The sequence below is a fragment of the Pelmatolapia mariae genome, linkage group LG18 (assembly GCF_036321145.2).
Source record: "Pelmatolapia mariae isolate MD_Pm_ZW linkage group LG18, Pm_UMD_F_2, whole genome shotgun sequence".
Taxonomy (NCBI): domain Eukaryota; kingdom Metazoa; phylum Chordata; class Actinopteri; order Cichliformes; family Cichlidae; genus Pelmatolapia; species Pelmatolapia mariae.
The window spans coordinates 35,005,804-35,027,786 of record NC_086243.1 but is presented as its reverse complement, the minus strand read 5'-3'; the positions used below and the strand labels follow the sequence as shown (position 1 = coordinate 35,027,786).

Below are 21,983 nucleotides of genomic sequence, written 5' to 3'. Positions count from 1 at the left end.
GGACAAAACAGACCACACACCGACCAACAGAGCACCTCACGTCAGCCCCGATGTCCCAAAAGGAAATCTTTACAACCCCCTTCATAAAACACACATAAATAGATAAATAAATACTAAAAATCAAACTATTAAAATGATTAAAACCAGGATTTGAGGCTTTTGTCCTGATATAAAGAGTCTGACTCGTTGTTTCTCTGAGTATCTACTACACCAGTATCCTTTCACACCACCTAAATATTAATGTCAGTCAGAAATCAGCCAGAAAAAACGTAATGAATACAGCTGGGTCCAATTATTTTTGCACGATGGTCTCAGTGGTGAAGACTTCTCCAAACAAAATGTTTCGTCTTTAAAATTACAAATTAACTTTGATCAGTGCGGCTTACAGAAAGCTCATTAAACAGGCGCTTTGCATGAAACTCGGAGAATCATCATTAATAAGCTGCAGCTGCCATAATCTGATGAAGATAAAGAGCGGAGACGGAGAACGTCTGTCAGCAACACGCGATCCGTTCGGCTCCGAGCTTATCGATCTGAAACCAGATCAAAACCGAGCCGTCGTCGGGGGAAACGTCGGCGTTCCCCCAACAGGAAAATCAGCGGGAAATATTTTAATCATTCAAAGCAGGGCTTCGTTTACTGCAGCATGAATCACATTTTTCACCATAAATAAGAAAAAATGAATTAATTTCCTTTGAAGTACGATAACACAGACTATGGGACTGAACATGTGGAAACCTTTGGTGCTTGTGTGCGTGACCAAGACCCCAAAAAGACCCGTGAGTGTGGAAAAAGGCGGCAGGAATTATTTCTATGAGCCAAAACAAAGAGCTAAGATTAGAGGAAGTGTGGCAGATGACTAACAAAAACACGTCACAGGTTTAATCCTCAAATACTCAGCAGCTCACTTTGTGTCACAGGTAAGATGTTCCATAAAAACAGACTTTACTCGGGCTGCTCGCCCAGCCATCGTCTACCAGAGTTTACATTTCACTTCCTATTTTTATATCCAAGCAACAGAATGATGTCATCTCCTCACTCTTATTTTGAAAGTTCAGCCCTTAATCATTCTAGCCCTGCACTTCCTGTCTAGTGTTTGCCTGTCCCAGCAGTCTCAGCCGGTCTCTGGTTGGTTGATCCTCGATGTGATTCAGGTTCCTCTTCAGAGTCTCGCTCCATGGTTGGGCGTGCTCAGCTCCACCTTCTTGGACTGGGACCATTACCCTCTCTTCTTCTCTGCCTGCAGCAGGCGCTGGTTCATGAGCCGCTACACCGAGCACAACGAGGACCACCAGCTGCATGACGGAGGAGCTGGAGTTCATCACAAGATGAGGTGGGTTTCAAACGAGTCACATGAAGATGAGAAAAACTCTTCTGATACCATAAAGACTCAAACATCCATCTAATCAGCCACATCTTCCAGCTCCTCTGGACGTGCAGAGCGACATACAGGACACATAATCTCAGTCAGTCCACCTTAACAGGCTCCTGTTGAGCTCATCACTAAGAACACGAGCTCATTTCTGCCTCTTATACCGGCCATTATTTTCTTCTCTTTAGGAACATCGACCAGGAAATCAACACCTCTGCCTTCACACTCAGCTCTGTCTTTATCACAGCGGATCAGCAGAGCGTCCACCAACCCGCCTCCACCCGAGGCAGCAGCTCATCCCTGCCCTGGAGCAGGGACTCCACCCTTTTCAGACTGAAACCACGACCGCAGACTCGGCCTCTGCTTCACACCTGAACACAAACATCCTCAGAGGAGCTGGAGGTGATCGCACGATGAGCATCCACACAGCAGAGACGAGACCGCCTCCACCCACTGAATGAGAAAGTCGTCAGCGTGGCGTGACTCTGCTGTAAGCTGCAGAGCAAACATGCAGGTGGAAGACGCAGGAAGGCAGGATCCAGGCCACTGATGATCTCCACTCATGTATTAGTGATGAAGACACAGAGCGGAGCTGCAGGACACGCAGGACTGAGGGAAACGAGCCGCCATGCTCAAATTATACTTGAGGAATATTTACACCAATCAGTGTAGCTACAAGGAAAAGTTGGTGCCTGTTTGTGAGAAATGATTTGGAAAGAAAATGCTTTCCAAACTGATACAGCAGCAGGACACTGACCTCTACAAACAGGTCATCGATCATAAACCTAAACGCAGCTTGCTTCTGTTCACTCAGAGCCGCGTGAGCCGACAGAAAGGCAGCACTGAACCTGAAAGTTTAAAAAGTTAAAGCAAACGTTCAGAAAGACTTCCTGTTGTTGGCGAGTCCCAGGGCACAAACACACACTCAGTGTTTGAGTCTTTCAGCGAGTCGTTCCTGGGAAACTCAAACACATCGGACCACATTCCTGCTGCTCGGCGTCCGTTAACCCTGCAGCTGCTTCTGCGTTTACTCGGAGAGTCCCGTTAGCCGGCAGCGAGGCGACAGCCAATCAGAGAAACATGACGCTGGCAGAGCATCAGAGAAACGCCGGCATCTGCAAACCTGCAGGGCGACTTCTGCTTCGCCGTAATTACAGAGGAGAGGCGAACAGTTAAATAACAGATTTGTTATTTTTCTCAATGAAACTGAGAAACGACCGTCTGCAGGAAAAACAAATCGATATTCACAGCAGAGGCCAACACGCTGATGCACTGTGGAGAAACACGTCCACGGCCAGGAGCTCATTAGGAGCTCAGCCGTCTCATTACGCTGCGAGTTATCACAGTCTGACAGCCGCCAGCTGATTATGTGAAGCTCATGACTCAGGTCAACCTGGCGTCCCTGTGAAAGACGTCACACACACACACACACACACACACACACACACACACACACACACACACACACACACACACACACACACACACACTTTAGATTGTATTTGGGTTCATCGATGCTGGATGGACGGAGGAGGCATCAGTGTGAGATGGTCAACCTAAACTTTGATGTTCGGACTGTGAACAGAAGCTGCTCAAGAACCAGAACTATGTTGTATTAACTGTGATCTGTGTTGTGTGTCTGGGCTCAGTCACTCAGAGCTGAGCTCCTGCTGCTACGGCCGAGTTAGCTCAGAGTATCGGGATGTGACTCGGATCTGCATAAGCAGTGGAAAACGGACGGATAAAAAAAAACAAAGAGGTTTGGTTTAGTTTAACAGGATTTCCTCGAAAATTAAAGGGAACCCAGATGACCCTGAGGGCAGGACGCAGGGTCGTCTGGTCGGGAGTCGGGCACATTTCACAGCTTTCACTTTCTCTACATGGATTTTTTTTTTTTTTTTTTTAAATCAAAAGCCATTTTCATCATCTCGACCTGAACTGAACCACGAGCGTACGTGGACTTTTTGGGAGAGGTGAAGGAGCAGCTCTGCGATGGACAGAGGTGCCTTTCAAACGAGGCAAAAGACAAGTTTTGTAACAAAAAATAAAAAATTTTCCCTCAGCACAGAGAGTTATTGTTTTGGAGCCAAAAGCGACGATGTCACCGCGATTAAAGTCAGTCTTTAAGCTCTTCATCACACAGTTGTTGAACATTTATCAGCACAAAGCTGATGACACAATAAGCATAAACACCTTATTAGCCGATAAGGTTTCAGTGCAGTATCAGTCTGTTTGATTTGGTTCATTGCTTTGCATAATTTCAGGATGAAATGAATGTGGACACGTCTCAGACTGCACTCGGCTGTCAGGATTTAGTCGCAGCTAAAGTGTTGCAGTTCAGCTTGTTTAGGTGGTAAATTAGCAACAATGCAGTGCTGATATATTATGACCCTGATCCAGTAAAACTGTGCTAATCTACAGAAAACAGCTCTGCACACAAACACACTGACGAACTTTACGGCCTCTCGCCCCACTGTGACGCCTCACAGCAGAGACGACCCCGGGTCACGAGGCCGTTTCTACCCTACAGACCCACAAACGTGACGAGGTCAGAGGTCACCTGGAGGTGGAAGCACATTATCGCTTCAGTGATAATTATCATGTGATATTTGACTTTAAATAAAGGATCTAATTAGTGGTTTTCTCCACATTAGAGCTCAAAAAGTCAACTCTGGTTACGTGAACGTGGTCAGAGCGGTCCAATCAGACGCAGTGTGTGAGTGATGTGTTCACATGTGGCTCACATTTCATTCGTGTGTAATAATGTTTTGGGTCTACTTTCCTCAGTGAGCGGCCGCAGCGCGTTCATTTAACTGCAGGGCAGCTGCACATGTGCAAACGATGCTGCAAGGACCAAACACTGATCTGTATTGTTGCCTTCCTCCTCCCGACTGAACAGCGACCGTCCGTGTCGTTCTGTCTCTGACTTACACCCGCAGAGCTGAATCACAGCTCGCCGTCAATAACAGTCTGCTCCGGTTTGAATGGAAATCTTTATATTCAGACCGCTGTGTGCTGCCATGCAGCCAAAAACATACAGAGATATGATGTCAGGTCCTCACAGACCGACTCAACTGCTTTATATATATTCACTTAATAAAACACACAATAACAAATCCTTTAAAAGCTCTTTGTTAGTGGAAACCTCAGCGTGACTCATCAAACAGCTCTCACTGACACCGAGGATCATCATCATCATAATAATAATAATGATAACAATAATATTAAAGGATTGATGACACATCAGATGGCAAACAGACACTGAAACATCTTAAGATCCATGATGTAAACACACATTTTTACACAACATGTGAACAAGAAATACCAAAAATACCCCAAAACTCTTCCCAGGTTTGGTCTGGATTATGGAAGCCCACCATAGAACCAGGTCCACCAGAGCTCATCTTTATATTTTTAGATGCTGTAGAGCCATTTTTGGGCGCATTTTGGGAGTAATGTTATACATTACTACAACCGTTATATCACAAATTTTAATAAGATGTAAGGATTAAGTCCACTAGTAACTAGATAAATTGCAAAAAAGTGCAATAAACTACAACAAAATTGAAAATCGTTCTTACAGAAACTTCAGAGGTTTATCCCTCAGAACTGGAAATGCAAACTTTGCACAAAATAGTTTCCAACCACAGGAAATTTATTTTGAGCATCTTCATAGTTTCATTTTTGAGGCAAACTCATTTTTATAAACTGCAGCAAAAACTAAAATAAACATTATTGTGCACAATTTGCAAAGAAAAAAACAGCATGTGCATAAAAATAAACCATTTCCAACAGTGCAATTTAAAAACAAAAAAAACAACGTTATGAACAGCTGATCGGATCAGCAGTGTGCTTCTGGATTGTAATGTTTTTGATGTTGCGAGTGCTTTTTATGCGATTTTTGCAAAGTCATATGTAAAAGGAAACTGCGACCCGGAGCAAGTTGAATGCATGTTATGCAAGTACAACTCCTCCGGTTTCATATGCAAAAGAAAAATGATTGCACTAGCTTATGTGCTTACACAAATGGGAGCGTGCACGCTTCGATGGGCTTAAAAGGGTTAAATAACTCTGTGGTTGTGTCACCTACAGATAAGCTCAGTGTTCTTACTCATGTCAAGATTGTGACAAACTGCTGAAGTACAAAGACTGCTTTTTGTGATGTGAAACCTTTATCAGGCCAGGTCCTTATTTTCCAGGGTTATGTTCCAGGACTAGAGACGTCCTGTTTCCAGGATGTGTGGTAACCGTGTGTGAGGTGTTCTGTGGGTCAGAGAGGCGATCGTACCTATGAGAGCCTGGAAGAGATTGCTCTGGAAGATGTCGATGACCCTCTGGATGGAGTGTCGGAGCTGCCGGTCCTCGGTGTGGTTCAGCTTGGCCCGGTACTGCTCCAGCAGCTGCAGCGCTCGCTGTGCGTCTGTACAACAGGAGGAGGAAGCGGCGAGAGAGGTGAGCCGGGGATACGACAGAGCCGAGGCTCAGCGACTAACGAGGACTGATCTGAGATGAGATGGCAGCAGAGGGCCGCTTCAAACCGTCAGACAGGCACAAATAATCCCTCTGTGCTGAAACGCTGAGCTGCACTGGCAGCACGCACGCACCAGGAGAGTGAAATAATACTTTACAAATCCAAATATGCATGCGTTTAAGACTGCGGGCAGGTTTTAAAGGAGTATAAATGAAGTTAAAGAGGCCTTTCCCCAGCGGATAAGTATAAAGGTCAGAGTATCAGGCTCGGCTCAGAGGGAAGCATTAAGGACAGATTTACTACGTCTGCTGCTGACAGTCACATTCAGACCAAAGCAAATCTGATAAAATGATTAAGCTGAAAGTAGTAAATAGAAAGTCGACTCAAATCATGACCCGAAGGCTTCATTCAGAACTTTGTTTTAAATTCAAGGCTTCAACTAAACATCATTTTAATGCAGATCATCGTCCAATAACACCGATCGATCACAGACATCCAAACAGTAACACAATTCACGTCGCTGGAGCTGCACGTGGAGAAGATTCAGGACTTTGACTGTAACTCTGATGGTCACATTTCTGCTGATTTACTTGTTGGTGAATCAGCTGTAATAAAGGTCAGTGTGTAAGCTGCAGCACGGCAGCGAGAACGTCGGCTCGGCGCCGAGTTTCAGGAAGTCAGAACCTGAAGGAATCTACAGAGGTCGTTATTGTTGAGCGATGTCATGTGACTCTTACGACTTCTTTCTAATTAACTGGATCATTTAAAGGACAGATGTCAGAAGAACCTCACACAGACAGATGTACTTCATTAAAAAACTGATGCTTCCTGGACAGTTATGCACACAGCGACACATTTACCATCAGATTGTTGTTTCTACCATCATTAACCTGTTCTCTCACTTCGATTCATGCCTGCTGCTGATTGGCTGTGAGTCTCGCCTGTAAATAAAACACACAAAGCCCGAGGAGGCGGTGCGTTGGGCCTCTCGCCTCCGTCAGCACTGATTTAGATGAATTGGCAGTTAGCTGCGTCCTGCTTCTGTCTTGGTTTCATTGTTGTTGTTTCAAGCTTAATTTAGGCAAGAAGCCTGAATCCTTCGGCTCACGCTGGAACCAGCAGAGAAAACTCCAACTAAGACATAAAACCATCAAAACCATAAAACAACGTGGAGCTGGAAACGCTGGCAGGAGGCTGCTGGTGTCGCAGTCGGTCACAGAGAAGACGCTGCACCAGAAACATGGTTGTGGTTGCTTCGGTCACGTTGGATTGGTCAGTTTAGGAATACTATTTTTCCCGTCTCCAGGCCTGTGTGACTGAACGGTTTTAAGGCTTCGGCTGTTCATCGAACCGCGTTTGAACATTCAGCCATCACGAAAGTGACGTGAAACACGACGGCCACGATGTCGATAAATGTCCCCTCGCTCACGAATGTTCGAGTGTCTGTAACGATCCTGATATCTGCCAAAGTGTGTCTCAGAGATCCCGCCCTGCCAACATTAAACTGCCTGAAACACAAAGCCTCGGGTCCTGTTCAGTTTTAGATTCCTTCATTGTTACTCGCGCGTCACCGATAACATCCAGGAAGGAACCAAGTCTACGTTCACAAAGCGCCAAAAATCGTCTAAGTCCGGCTGAACTCGAGCTCAGAGCGAATGTTTCACTGAATGAAGACCTCTCGAATCAAAGACACCAACTTTAATAACTTTATGGTCGAGTGCTTTAAGAAATAAAGCTTTGGAAGTGCTGCTGAAAACCTGCACACACACCTGAGTTAGAAGGTGTAACACAGCTGAGGTGGAAAACCACAGATCTCATTTTAAAAGCCACATTAATTGAAAGTATGAACTTCAAATACAACATAAAACATAAACCAGGCGATTTGTGTCACAGCACAGAAGACGTTTAATGTCACACTCCTCCGTCTTCACTTCTGGTTTATCAGGAAGTGAAAGTTTGAGACAGAGATTGTGACGGCCTACAAACCCTCAGCTGACCTGATGCTTCAGCCTGATACGCTGACCTCACAGCTGACCTCACAGCCCACATGTCAGTTTCTAAACAGCAGAAAATTACCTCGGCCAATTAACAGCTTTAAATTAAAACGCCTCCTTCTCTCTGTTTGTGTCGGTCTTTGAGGTTTGACCCAAATCAACAAATCTGCGCGCGTCACTGTGAGCGCTGAAACATGGAGCTTAAATACATGATGATAAACGTTAAACTGGTGCGTTATGTGGTGTGAGCTACAATGGAAGCTGCCAACTTTAAAAGACTTCATTTGCGTATCAGCTGATGTCTTTCTCCACGTTCTTCAGCTACATGAGGTTTGTCAAATATGTGGCCCGAGGACCAGAATGGGCACGGGTCCTATTCAAGACAGTGGAGTCATTAACAGCTCACACTTTCCAATAAAACACACGTTTTATGTCCGTGTCAGTTTCACTCAGGAGTGGGTGTGTGTGGATTTAATATTTCTATATTTAAATAAGTTGTTAAAGGCACAAAATGCTGCTGATTGGTTAGAAAATCTCCACCTGTGAAGGTTTTTAATGCAGAGGGACACTTTTTCAGCAGTGATGTCTTTATGGTTCAGGCTTTTACACTGAATCAAAGGAACATTTAGACTTTTTTAAACTGCAGTGGTTTTGCTGGTGCAGCCCACCTGAGCTCAGACATGAACTACAGTGACTGAAACACTGAAACACTGAATATTTTGTGTAGTGACTCATCCACACTGATGGCACAGTTTAGGTTTGTTTTTGCAGTTTGCAGAAAAAAACGATCATTAAAATGTTTCTTGTCTTTTCATACTGAGGGAGGCTAAACATAATTACTATGGATAATTAGGAGGCATTTGACTCACCATTTGCAAGGCTTTTGAAATTCTCTTTATTTTTCCTGGGATTAAAGTGGAGGTCTCCGTATTTATGAATGAGTTCACTAAATGAGAACATTTTTTCTAAATTTTTACAGTTAATCTAATTCATGAAATGTGCACTTAGAGCAGGGAACGAGGTGACTCTTTCACTGACTTAAATAAGTGGCTTTTCTTTAACTCACTGCCTCCACCGCCCCGGGCACAAGCTTTATTTTTCCCGGGATAAAAGTACAGTTAGACACGGTTAATAACGTGTACACTAACTCAGAATATTATTCTAAATTTTTACAGTTCATTATATTCATAAATCGCGCGCTGACTGCTGAGGACGAGGTGAATATTTTATTCATATTAGAGTTTATTTTTAGTTCTCCACACAAGGTGCCCCATTTACAACTTGGTTAGCAGCAGTGGCTAACCGGCTAGCTCCTACTTTAACTGACTTCACCTGACTTGGCACGGCTCAGCTCAGCAGGGCCAAAGCGAGCCGTGTGGGCCGTGTTTGGCTCGTGTGGCGTGTGAGCCGCTGCGTGTCCCGTGTTTGTTCGAGTCCTGAGTGTCTTTAAAAGCGAAGGAGCAGCCGGAGTTTGAGCGGCTAGCCTGCTAGCTTGCTAGTTAATATGTGAAGTGAAAGCGGCTTACCTTTCTTTCTCACTGGCATGGTGGGGGTCTGGCTCGGCACGGCACGGCTAGATCCGCCTCAGCCGCATGCAGTCCTCACACAGGACGGTTTTTGTTCGCGGTTCCGCCGGATAAACCCGCCGCTGTCACCGCTCCAAGTCAGGGCTGAAGAAAATCCCTCCGAGCCGAAAGCCCTCCGGACGGAGTGTCGGGGGGCAGACTGGCACAACAACAGCGAGCCTCCGGGGACGGCTCAGCCAGCAGTCCCGCTAACAAGTGAAGCCCCACGAAGCTCCGCTGAGCTACCGACTCTCACAGATGTAGAGGCTGTGTGCGCCGGCGTGCACCGCGCAGGCTGACTCTGGAGCTGGCTCTGAAAAGTGCAGATCTGGCTTGGACCGAGCGGGACCTGCAGTGTGCCAAAGTCCGGGAAACACCCGCTGCTGTGCAGGCGGCGCATGCATGAGCTGCCCGCTGCTGCTGGGTGGAGGAGGAGGCGGCTCCGGAGCTCTGCGGCTTCGTCCAGAAATAAAAAAAACTTCAAAGCCAGGCTGGCGGCACACCTACACTCACTTATCCCGCACTGGTCCGCACCGCTCCGCTGTATCCCCGCCTGCGACGTGCATTCGTGTCAAACTTCTGTGAAATCCCTCCTCCTTCCTTCCTCTTTTTTCCTTTTTCCCCTTTTCTTCTTCTTCTTCTTCTCCTCCTCCTCTCCCTCTCCAGCACCTCCCCAGGTCTACAAATTCCCAAACTTTCCTCCAAAATGGCGACTCAGGGAGCTGGAAACGTAAACCATGTGATTTCCAAAAGCCTACCCCTCCGACCTGCCGCCCAATCATGCAGCTCACCTACAAGGCCAAGGAGGAGGAAGAGGAGGGTCAGGGAGGAGGGAAGGAGGCAGGGAAGAGGCAGCGGGGGGGATAAACTTTGTGAAGGGGGGGAAAAGTGAGAGAAAGGAGAGAGGAAGCAAGAGGAGTGAAAGTTGAGGAAAGCGGAGAGGGAGATGTGAAAGGAGATGGAGGTGAAAGCAGGACAGATGGATGAAAACACAAAGTCAGGCTTCTGTTTTTATTTAAACCAAATAGATGTAGATAGAAACTAAAACAAACACATGTAGAAAACAATGAGATAAAGAAAATGTAGATCATAGAAATGATTAAAAATAAATCAGCTGAAATAAGAGACGAGAATTCAAAACACCCAGAGGACTCTCACTGTGGCTCCTTTGTGTTGAAGGTTTAATTATAACCTGATAAAACTGGCATTTCGTCCATCGAGCCACTCCTGTATTAGCGCATGAGTCTCTGAAGGCGTGGCACACCTTGGTTTGGGCAGCTTCTCATTGGACGACCCATTTACCTGCATCTGTGAACATGTCCCTGCACTCACTGATGCTCAGAGACGCCTGAAGCATCTGCAGCGGCTGCTTCAGGTTTCTGTGTTTCACTCATCGTTCCCTCAGGTCTCACTGAGTTCAGAGAAGAAGTATGGATGCTGTGTGAAGATGGCATGTTCTCCCTAACATGTACGCTCACTTACATACATGTTAACAACCCCATCAGTCTCCGTTAGCCAGCCTGTGCTTCACACGATGGGACGGGCTCCACCCTCCTGCAGCTCTGCGCAGATGAAGCTGTTAAAACAGTGGATGGATGCTCCAACTGCCCAAACACAGTCCACAGGTCCAGGTCAGGCACTGCAGTGAGCTGATGTGAAGCCTGTGTCGCCATCCAGCTGTCAATCAAAGAGACCACGCCCCCAATAATGCAGATTTTATGACTTAATACAATTTAAACAGGTGAGTTATGGCAGTACAGGTGTTACGAAGGGGAAATACAGAAACAGTTTTGTATCAGGCTGTAAACACGTTTATTTCTGCTGTAAGTTTTTAACATGACTCTATGGGGACTGGCTGTTGGAGCCTCTGGTGGACGTTAGAGGAACTGCAGGTGTTGACACAATGCTCAGCAGCAGGAATGATCCAAACACCATCACTTCTGAGTCCAAACAAACAACATGGCAGCTGCCAAAACAACCCGGTGGACGACGCCGAGAGGGTTACGTCCATATTTAATGTGGCCGTAGCGTCAGTGGCGAGGAGGTCAAGTGTAAGTCCCACTTTGCTGTTGTTTGTATTATTTTATTTCTTAGTAATTTGACCTAAATAACCTGAATACATCAGGCTGATCCCACTTTGAGCTCATACAAATCACTCACAGTGGCTTACTTCACCGCACACTCACACTGACCTTTACAGCACAGCTAATTTATTCTCTCCAGGTGAGTGCTAATGCACACTGTGAGTCACGGCTTTCCCAAAGAGAGCATCAAAAAAGAAAAGGGAGAAAGGAGAGAAGGCAACGTGATGGAAGGCTTTCTAAAGAAAGAACGGCTAACAGGCTAAGGATGGTTCGGCTATCAGCAGCTGTTAAAGTCAGAGCTCTGAGATCTGCTGACATCAGGCAGCCTTCAGCTTTACTGTATCCAGACCTGCTCTGAGGTAACGGGACATTTAACATCACAGCGACAGCACTTCCTGATTCAATAAGAAGGAAAGAGGAATGTTTGCAGGGAGTCACATATATATGATGTGTTTCCTTAGCTTTAGTTCACTGTAATGAAGCACAGGCAGCACACTGACGTACCCGTGTACACTCTCTGCATCAGTGAATCAGCAGCTTACATCTGCAGGACCATCACACTGCTCCGTGTGACGTCTGTAACTCGTGGGTTCGATATCATCCCAGAAACAATAAAAAACATCAGTCACATCCCTGCAGATACACCTGCTCGCCCACAGCGCTGGAACTCTGCTGTTACAGTTTCAGAAACATAAAAATATCTGGATACCAATGTTCCCTCTAATTTTTCATGTGTCTGAGCGAACACACAAACTCTCTGAGCGATCTCGTGGACCACTGTGAGCGACATCAGACGTGTGCACTGTGGTCACGCCAGCGTCGAATCCATCCAAGTTACATGGTTTATTAAAATAATCAAATTACAGCATTTACATTTATGTTAGACTAATTTTAATTAACTGCTTTAGCCCACTTACAATAAAGATTTTAAAAAAAAATCTTGTTCATGACTTGTGTAGTATGTTAACACTATTGGAAGTAAAAATAACTTGAGCTCCAATTTTGAAAACACAACTTTCTTTTCTTTCTTTTTTTTAAAAAATAAATAAAACTCTGACTTGTATTATTAGTCTGAGTCTGTGGTCTGGAAGAGAGTCCTGTAACTCTCTGTCTGCCAAATACAGTATATAATGACCAATGTTGGGCAATTAATTATATAGTTACTTCTTCAAAAAGGTTACTGAGTTTTGCAAACAACAAAGTTTTTTGCAGCTGTTTACCTAAAAATGCAGCCAAGGCGGTTTTTTAAACAAACATTTCAAACTATTTACAGAACAATCAGCTGTTCTGCATCAAATCTGATGCCACACAAATTATTTGTGCCACTCCAAAAACGAATTTCTGTCCACTATGATAAAGGAGACCAACAGCCTGATACCTGCAGGCCTGACAACAGGAGATGTATCACTCCTGTAACACCTGTAACATTTAGTTCTGACACACACAACAAAACTATTGACTAAACTACACACTAACTACACAAGATTTGCGCTAAACGTTGCAAATCTCTCACATCTCAAAACACCGCCGTCACTCCTAAAACTTTCCCCCGTTTCTTAACAACTAAATGCCATGTTTTGATTGGTGGACATGGTACATTTTTCGACCAATGGGAAAGGGCGGGGTGTTTTGGTTTCGTCTTTGCTCACAGGTGGAGAGCGCTTTCGACCGTTTTCCTTATTTTTCACATATTTACTTTAATTTCAATTCAGGTTAGAATTTTTTTTGTGTGCGCAACGCAGATTTTCTCTGCGCAGAGACCGTGGCAACAGTGCGCAATTGCGCACGTGCGCAGCTTAGAGGGAACATTGCTGGATACATATTTAAAATTCACTCCATATAAAGATAATGACATTGTTTACAGTTATTCTGACGTGCCGTGATGATCTGGATGTCTGAGTGCTGCAGGATGATGCAAGCAGGGACCGTGAAGGATGCTCTGAGGCTGATGGGAAGGATGAGGACAGAGGACTGAGTGTTAGGAAAGGTTTAGGAAACAGACTTCACATTTTAGAGCTTTTTATCTCACAGGAGTCATAAATAATTCAATGAAAACAAAGAAAATAATTCATTCTTCAGCTCAATAATCCAAGTAAAACACATGTAACCGTGATTAAGCTGTGGACAGCTCTATGGTTAAAAGAGGAGGTCAACATGTGCTGAGACTCATGGACGTGCTACAGATCTGTCAGTAGTTAACAGTTCATGTCCTAATAATCAGTACAGCTGTCCGCACAGCTGGATGAACGAGATGAAGGGGCCCCACAGAGACTCTGTGAACATGGCCCCAGAGTTCTGTGTTACGGCCCTGGGCAGCAGCCCCAACCTGAAACTGGACTCAGGTGCATTTTTGCCACACATGCATTTTACAGTATTTGTGCTGATTACAGGATCCTGACAGTCGCTGCTGGTGGGAGCGCTGGTGTTTGGAAGTTTGCGCTCTCTCACTGACCTCCATCTGTTATCATGCAAATATGTTTTTAAATAAAGGGAAGACAGTTTGTCATTAAGTGAAATACACAATGATTTTCCCTCTGTGAGCGTCTGATTTAGTCTGATTTAGACGTCAGCAGGTATTTAAGATGTTTTAGCATAAAGACTGAAAACAGAGCCGAGAGCTGAAAAATGAACACGTCTGCTGTAAATCCAGGTTTTCTTTCATGTGCCAACATAAACGTGCTGTAATGAATCCTCTGCTGTGTGCTAAGAAACAAAATGAATTGAAGCCTTTGATTTCCACACTGTAAGGTCAGAGGTCGCGCTGCATCCCCATTGAAGTACAAATCCAGCGGCTGGTCACTGTGAAGATGAAACACCCTCCTCCTCCTCCGCCTCCCGCTGTGAAACATCCTTCTTTGTCTCTCTTTGTCTCTCATGTCGCCTCTCATGTGCTGATGCAAACCACTCGAAGCTCTGGCCCAGATTAAAGAGCGCCGTTCTGGTGAAAGGAGGAGGCCTTTATTTTTAGACGGTCATGTTTAATGAATGACCTCGCTGCGAGTCCCGGGCTCGCCGTATGAAGTACAGAAGGAGAGCCCGCTGTGCTCTCACCGCCGATCCACACGCCTCAAACACGACGAGACGGAGCAATGACCCGAGCCAAAGGAGCTGCTGATCTCCAGCCAATCAGAGAGGCTTGTGCTCTGATACCTTCAGACTGTTCTGATGAAGTGAGAGGAGCAGATCATGTGATTCTGATGTGGGAGTCACGTTATTCTAACAGTCCTTCATTATGAATGAGCTGCAGCCTTCCTGAGCCTCTTCTGGTCATTTTATTTTTACATCCTTTAGATGTTTTTTGTGTCTCATTGTGTGTGTGCGCTCTGACCCACAGCCACGACATTACTGACCACCAATAAATACAATAACAGCACATATCAGAGCGAGACACACAAAGCCCACATAATGAGCCTGCGGTCCATTTTTCCTTTTTTACTTCCACTTTCACCCTTTTGGTTTGTTTGAGGAGCTCAAAATGACCCAATCAGGATTAAAACAGATGTTTTGGGGTTAAAATCATGTTGTAACCTTCAAACAACACCCTGAGATATCTGAGAAACTTCCAAAATGATTTTTGTTAAATCATTTGTTAATAAGACCTGAAATTTACGGTCGTTTTGTGCATCTGTCCATCCAGTTATTGCTTGTTGTACACATCTTCACGGTCCTGTAATAGTTCGGGCTTGAAGCCCTCCAGACTCACTATAGTCGTCTTCTGAACTATAAACAGTGACGATGATAACATTGGAGAAAATGTTGCATCAGCACTGATGAGGGAACAAAGGACGTCCAAACAGAAACAAAGCAATCGCTGAGTTTTCTGCAGAACATCTCATCAGCTCCTCTCCAGCACCTGGAAGTCTCTGTTTGTATCTGTCACTGGAAATGCTGACTGGATACCAGCCTATCTGAACACTCGTGTTTCCAGCTTGGTCAGAAACAAAAACGATGTTCAGAGTTCACAGGAGCAGCAACGATGAGGTCACATAACAACACTTTGTGCTGCACAGAGTGCTTTGGAGCACTTGGACATGGAGGGTTATCATCCAGCAACTTTTGGATCATTGTTGTTTGGTTTCACTTTTTAACTGTTTAGTTTAAACTAAAATCACTGTTTAGTTTCACTGGGTCATCACTTCCACATTTTACTTAGTTTTCTTAGAGGTGTTTGGTTCAGGATAATAAAAGGTTTAGTCTGGGTTAAAATACTCTCTTACATTAACACTGACATTGAAAAATGATGCGCTGGGGGACAGACGGCTGAGATGGTTTTGTGTTTGTGATCCAGGACTGTGGCCCAGCAGGCTTGTTTGCTGCCATATAACAGTTTAAATTGAGCTAAGGTAAGATATGTTTATAATTTTATATTATATTTAATATCTTAGTTTAAAACATATGAAAAATAACTCATGTTCTTGAGGGATTTCTGATACCAAAAGCGTGGAGAGCTCTGATGAGAAACACAGTGTAAGGTTTCTTTACTGCAGCAGAGGGAAAGATCCACAGAAAGATTTCTTTCTTTAAACAAAGTCTGTCATTGATTCAGTAAAACCAGCAGCTGTTAGTTCAAGTTTCTAAATCAAACAAAATATTAAACAAAAAACATTTAAAATAAATAAATATACATTTCTTTGGAATCTTATTTAATGCGACTTTTAAACGTTATTAGCAGTTAGAAATAATTTCCAGCAGAACTGTAGAGCTGAATATAACAGCAGATTAAAGCTTGGATATCAAAGAGAAGGAAACACGACGTTTCATACGGACCAACCAAACTCCACGATCACTGGAGAAAAGACATCATTTAATTTTGCCTACATCACTTTATTCCTTGTATTGCTCCTGCAAATAATAATTAAAAACTTATAACATGTACTGAAGATAAAAAGTTGTGCTTCTTATTGATAAGTGTCCTTGTAGCAGTGAAAGTTAGCACCTGCACCTGGTTTAACCTTCTCTCTCTGCAGCGCCCCCTGGTGTGGATACTTCAGTTTACAGGCTGATCAAATGAAAGTCTGTATCATATGAAAACATCAGAAATGAGAAGTTTATAAATGTTGTTCTGCAGTCAGTAGAAATGATTTCTCTGGTTGCATTTTTGTTCTGACTCGCTGAGATTAAAGTTCAGTTTAAAGAATAAAGAAGCTGAAACAGTGATGGAGAAACAGGGTGAAGGAGGTCAGAGTCCAGACTGAGATTTCAATGAAACTGCAGACAGTGGAGGAAACAGGCTGCAGGTGTGTTTTCCTCCTTTGTTGATGCTGATTTGTGCCTGTCCATCATTTCTGTGCTGCTCCCTGTTAAACTGACTTAACGTTGTTTGTGTTGATTTTTACACAGCAGATGTTCCTGTCAGCGAGGTGATGATACGATCTGCAGGAGTTCATTTCATTTCCATAAATTTTCACTTTTTTTTGAAGATCTGTTTTCCCGTCTGCCTCCACTCAAACCAGGTTCCTCTCTTTGATTTCTATAATACGACTTATCCTCAGCGCCCATGACTTTGGGTGAGCTTATTCTCAATGACGTTAGAGAACAGAGAAACCATGAATCATATCCTCGGACTACACTGTTACTGTACAGTCTTCTTCATCATCATCACATTTTTCTTTCAAGCAGCAGCAGAAGCCGATGAATCACCTGTGATGACCTGATGCTTACAACACTGAGCAGCACTAAGTCCACTTCTGATATCTCAAAGTCGTCACCCAGAGCATCACTTCTGCACAGTTTGTTTCAGGATCCTCCACAAACACGACCATAAGATTACTGATGTGTATAAAAACACACTCAGTCATGTCCACGTCTCTGTTTGCCTTCAGAATCATTTTTGAGTGATTAAAGTCCATGTCCAGCAAATCTTCTGAGTGGAAACCACGTCACTGAAAGTCACGGCCAGCCTAACCCACACGGGGATCCAGAGCAAACCTCTGAGCTCAGGTGGCCGCTGAGAACTTCGTTACAGGATCGTGTTCTTTCCCAGGCATCCAGAAACCAGGGCGAGCCTCAGACATGAAACAAACTCTTATCTGATTCATCAACTGACGAAATATCAACTGCCAGCCAGTCTGATGATTAAGTAGATGTAATTTTTTATAATGCAAAGTTTGTTGATTTTAATGTTTCTTTCAGATTTTGAAAAATACAGGAAAAGTCAGAACATGTGGAGGTGCAGCACTGTGATGTGAAGCTATATCACATAATCTTGTTTTAAGTTAAATGATCTAATGGTGAGAAACCACGACGGCAGATAATGAGACACTTTTAAAGAATCTTTGCTTAAAAATATGTTTGTTATTCATGGTATGAACTTGATTTAAACCGTTTCTGGTCGAGTTTCCTTGATATATTATGAATATAGATGAGATATAGTCAAGATGTCTGTGAGTGTCTGTGATGTTTTGATTTGCAAATCGAACTCCCATAATTCAGAAATGTTCCACTGTAGCCTTACAGCAATCATGTGACGGGTTATGTGTTCCTGATGACTTCAAACACAGAGAAACAAAAGCAAAGCCATTTTATCAAACACACATTACAACAAATGAAAATACTGTTGTAAATAACTCAGAGAAATGTACAAAAGTATTGATTTTGACTTACGACAGGACCAACATGGGTAAATCAGGACTAGCTGTAGTTCATGTTCCACTTCAAACTGGTTTTGGACTGACTTTATATGGAAATGAGCAGCTGCACACTTAATAAAATGCTCCCTCCAGCAATTACAAATCTCTCTGAATGCTGTGTGAATGTTTAGGATGGATGAAGGGGGGATAATATCCTCATCTCCTTTGTGAAGGACATGAAGCATCTTCCTCCTGCATGTTTGCAGGTTATTCGACCGTTCTCAGTTCGACACCACGACTGAAACACATACGAGCCTTCAGACCTTCAGCGGCGGCGGCTCAGATGCTTCGTGTAAAACATGTGGCGAGCAGGATTTATTCTTCCATCTGCACCACACACAGCCGTGTGTGAACTGTAATGTGATTACTGCACATGTCATGTCAGTTTTCATCCCGATCTGGACAACATGCTCATAATTAATCTTGGCATAAATCAGGACTTTGGCAGCCTGAGCCTGGCACACACACACACACACACACACACACACACACACACACACACACACACACACACACACACACACACACACACACACACACACACACACACGGGGTTTAAGCACTCAGAAACACACACAGCCACGTTTTCAGCACTTCTGAGGACGACACATTGACTTACATTCATCTCCTGGAGACTTTAACATTACACCAAAGTTTAAACTGAAATATTTTATATGACATTTTTACATCATGGATACATTTTGTTTTCAAAGGAAAGTCAAGTGCTAACAACATGAGTAATACAAATACGCACACAGCATGCAGCTCAGACGCTCCTGATAATCACCGATGCCGCCAGTCTGGCTCCCGCTTACATCATCATGTCATCGCCTTTACTCATAACATAAAAACATGTTGTTACATGACATGATTACATATTTTCACAACAAATAATCCTAATAGAAGAAACTTTGCATGAGGTAATGAATCAATAAAAAGCCTGAATTAGAATGAAAGAAGAACCCATCAGTGAATCAGGGTTACAGAATGAGTCTAACACAGCCCGTCTGATGTTTGACAGCAGATATAAGCCACAGATGAACTTTGATGATGAGGAAATGCTGTGAAGATTTGTTTGAGTTTAATGGTTCAAATCAACAAATAGCAGTTGGTAAAAACATAAACAAATGAAGAATTAAATGTGATTGGAACCAGCAGCAGGACAGTGTTGGCTCTGAAGGGTGTTTCAGGTGAGGAGCTCAGAGCAGCTCGACATCGACATGGAGCTGGATGCTTCAGAGATGATGTGGTTAGTGAGGAGGAGCGCCTGTTTCACTGCTGCTGTGCAAATGACTGAACTGTTGTCTTTAATGTTTTTAAAACTAAACTCAAAGGCCTACAGACTGCCTCAATAATGTGTAATTGTTTTGTGTAATTTTTAATCTTGTTTGTTTGTATGTATTTGTTTGGAAATGTGCTGCCTCTTGGCCAGGACTCCCTTGAAAAAGAGGTTTTTAATCTCAATGGGACATTCCTGGTTAAATAAAGGTTAAATAAAAAAAAATAAAAAAATGTCTTTAAATATTCAAAGACTGGAGAGAAGAAATGCACAGGACTATGCTTTGCTTCTTATCATTAAAATATATTAAAGTGGGCATGAAACACTACACATATAAGGGTAAACTTTTACCAGCCCACTCTAAAAATGTTGCAGATTTAGCTGTTTGTGAAGCTGGATTTCAAAAAGTATTTAAAATCTCAGTTTTGAGAACATGTGTAGCGCCATCTTGTGCCAATACTTGTTAGCTGAACTTGTTCGCTAAATTTTAAACACTGATTTCTGAAGTCGTCATTACTTCCCAGATCACTGGTTTATTGTCAGCTTCTTTTCTAATGTTCAAACTTTATTTTGGGACAAAGCTGCCAAAACTCTGAAACAGTTTTTATTTGATTCAACTGGCTGTGGCGCACAGGTGTGTACAATGATGTCATGGTGTATTTATATCACGTGCTTCCCTGTCACATGATTATCTCCATGTTGGAGCGTGCTGCCCTCTTGTGGCAGTATGTTAGCGGTCTCTGAAAACTAGCCTACTAGCGGTTACGGCTCTGCCCTACGTCATATTTGTGGGCGTGGCCACTGTCCCGTTAGCAAAGGCTGGAGCGTGTCAAAAAGAGCGGAGCAGCAGTTTTTGAATTTCCACACATGCGCACTGTGGATAATCCCCTGACGTTTGAACGGTAAGCGTTAGCTGCATACACGCGCTTCCACTTAATGAGATCGGTTATAATTATTACACGCATGCGCAGAAACGTGAACCAGCTGCTGAGCTTGGGCAGGTCTAACTATAGTTTATCATTTTAATGAATTATGATACAGAGGAGTCCGCGAGAAACAGCGTCATCACATCATCACTGGAGGTAACGAGCATCGTAATTATCATAGTTTGTTCTTCTGGTGTTCAGGATCCTGAATGTTTCCTCCACTGCTGTTCGTTGTCATTATTCATTTTTAATATTAAGTTATTTGTTTTGAAAGTAAATTTCTGAACAGCATATTTGATCTTTAAATCTCATGTTGATTGTTTGATTTTAAATCCACGGTGAACAGAAGCAAAACAAAATGTGTCACAGTCCAAAAACTGATGGAGTCCCCTGTCTGTGCATTTGCTTCAGTGTGACTGGAGAACAGTTGAATAGTTTGCAGTAAAAGCCACAGTAATCAAAGTATAATCAGTATTATCATTAAGTATTTTTACTTAAAGCTCGCTCTGTGTATTTTGACCTTAGACGTTCTTACTGTGGGAACGCTGCACAGCTCACCTGTGAGAAGCTGTGGTGGATTTTTGTCGAGGTAAGTCTCACGTTGGCTGGATGTCGAGCAGAACACCAGGTCAGTGTGGACACACACACACACACACACACACACACACACACACACACACACACACTGTTGTACCATTGTGGTTCAGATGAATCAACACATTCTAAACCAACACTGGCCCGTTATACGATGATTTGATTTTGTGTGTGTGTGTGTGTTTGTTTTTCTATCCTCCTGGGGTCCATGGCCTGTGTGTGTGTGTGTGTGTTGTTAAATCAGCCCTGCCTGTGTCAGCTGATGGCTTTGTCAGCGTGTTGGAGCATCAACAACGCCGCTTTTGTCACCACTGATGACACGAACAGCTGCCTAGAATCACGCCGTTGTTCTCCCTTGCTCTCTCTCTCTCCCTCTCTCATGCTTGCTCGCTCTCTGTGTCTCTCTCTCTCGCCGGGGCTGCAGATTCGCGGTGAGCATCGTCCGTTAATCCCACTGTCACCTGAACGCAAAAACCTTTGTCACACACAGTGGGGCGTGGGGCAGCTGTGTGGCGATGGCGGCGTTTTGTTTGTCATTATCTGCTCGTGCAGGAAGAAGAGGATCAGCTTCTGCTTTGAGTTTTTCAATAAATGACACGTTCACAACTTTACAAACTGGTTGGAGACAGAAGTATAAACATGTTTCACTTTTAAAAGAAACCAGATCTGATTCTAAAGATCTAAACTTGAGTCTAATTTTAAAACACAAGCTTGAATCCTTATTTTCATCTTTCATGAGTTTACTTCTGTTTCCATCATTAAACCTGATTCATTTGATTTTATTTCTGTGCCATGCAGCGGGTTCGAATTTCATTTCATTCAGCTGATTTCTGCAAATCCAGCATGTAAACATTTAAACCTGTTTCAGAGGCAGAAGTTTTTTTACTCTGACGTCTTCAGTGAACTTCCTTTGGTCTGGGACCAGTCTGAATCCAGGTCTGGGAAACTGGGTGATGTCTCAGGAAATTCCTGCGCCAAATAACAGCAGTTTAATAAAGTTCAGGCCTGCAGGCCAGAGGAGACGTGGAGGCTCCGAGCTCCCTCTGCTGCTTCAGGAAGTCTCGCAAAC

The 21,983-nt window shown here is 43.7% G+C and overlaps 1 protein-coding gene across 10 annotated transcripts in view; it reads right to left on the bottom strand.

Moving 5' to 3' along the window:
* The window catches only part of LOC134616361 (disks large homolog 1-like), a 104,662-nt gene extending 94,535 nt beyond the window's left edge, over positions 1-10,127 (bottom strand). For 2 of the 10 annotated variants that reach the window (XM_063461200.1, XM_063461201.1), the window contains exons 1-2: positions 9,364-10,127; positions 5,661-5,792 (exon numbers count right to left, since the gene is read on the bottom strand). In XM_063461200.1, the coding sequence (XP_063317270.1) occupies positions 5,661-5,792; positions 9,364-9,382 (151 nt within the window). In that variant the 5' untranslated portion in view covers positions 9,383-10,127. The remainder of the gene's footprint in view (positions 1-5,660; positions 5,793-9,363) is intronic. The other 8 variants (XM_063461202.1, XM_063461203.1, XM_063461204.1 and 5 more) reach the window with 4 other exon arrangements.
* Positions 10,128-21,983: the final 11,856 nt, after the last annotated feature.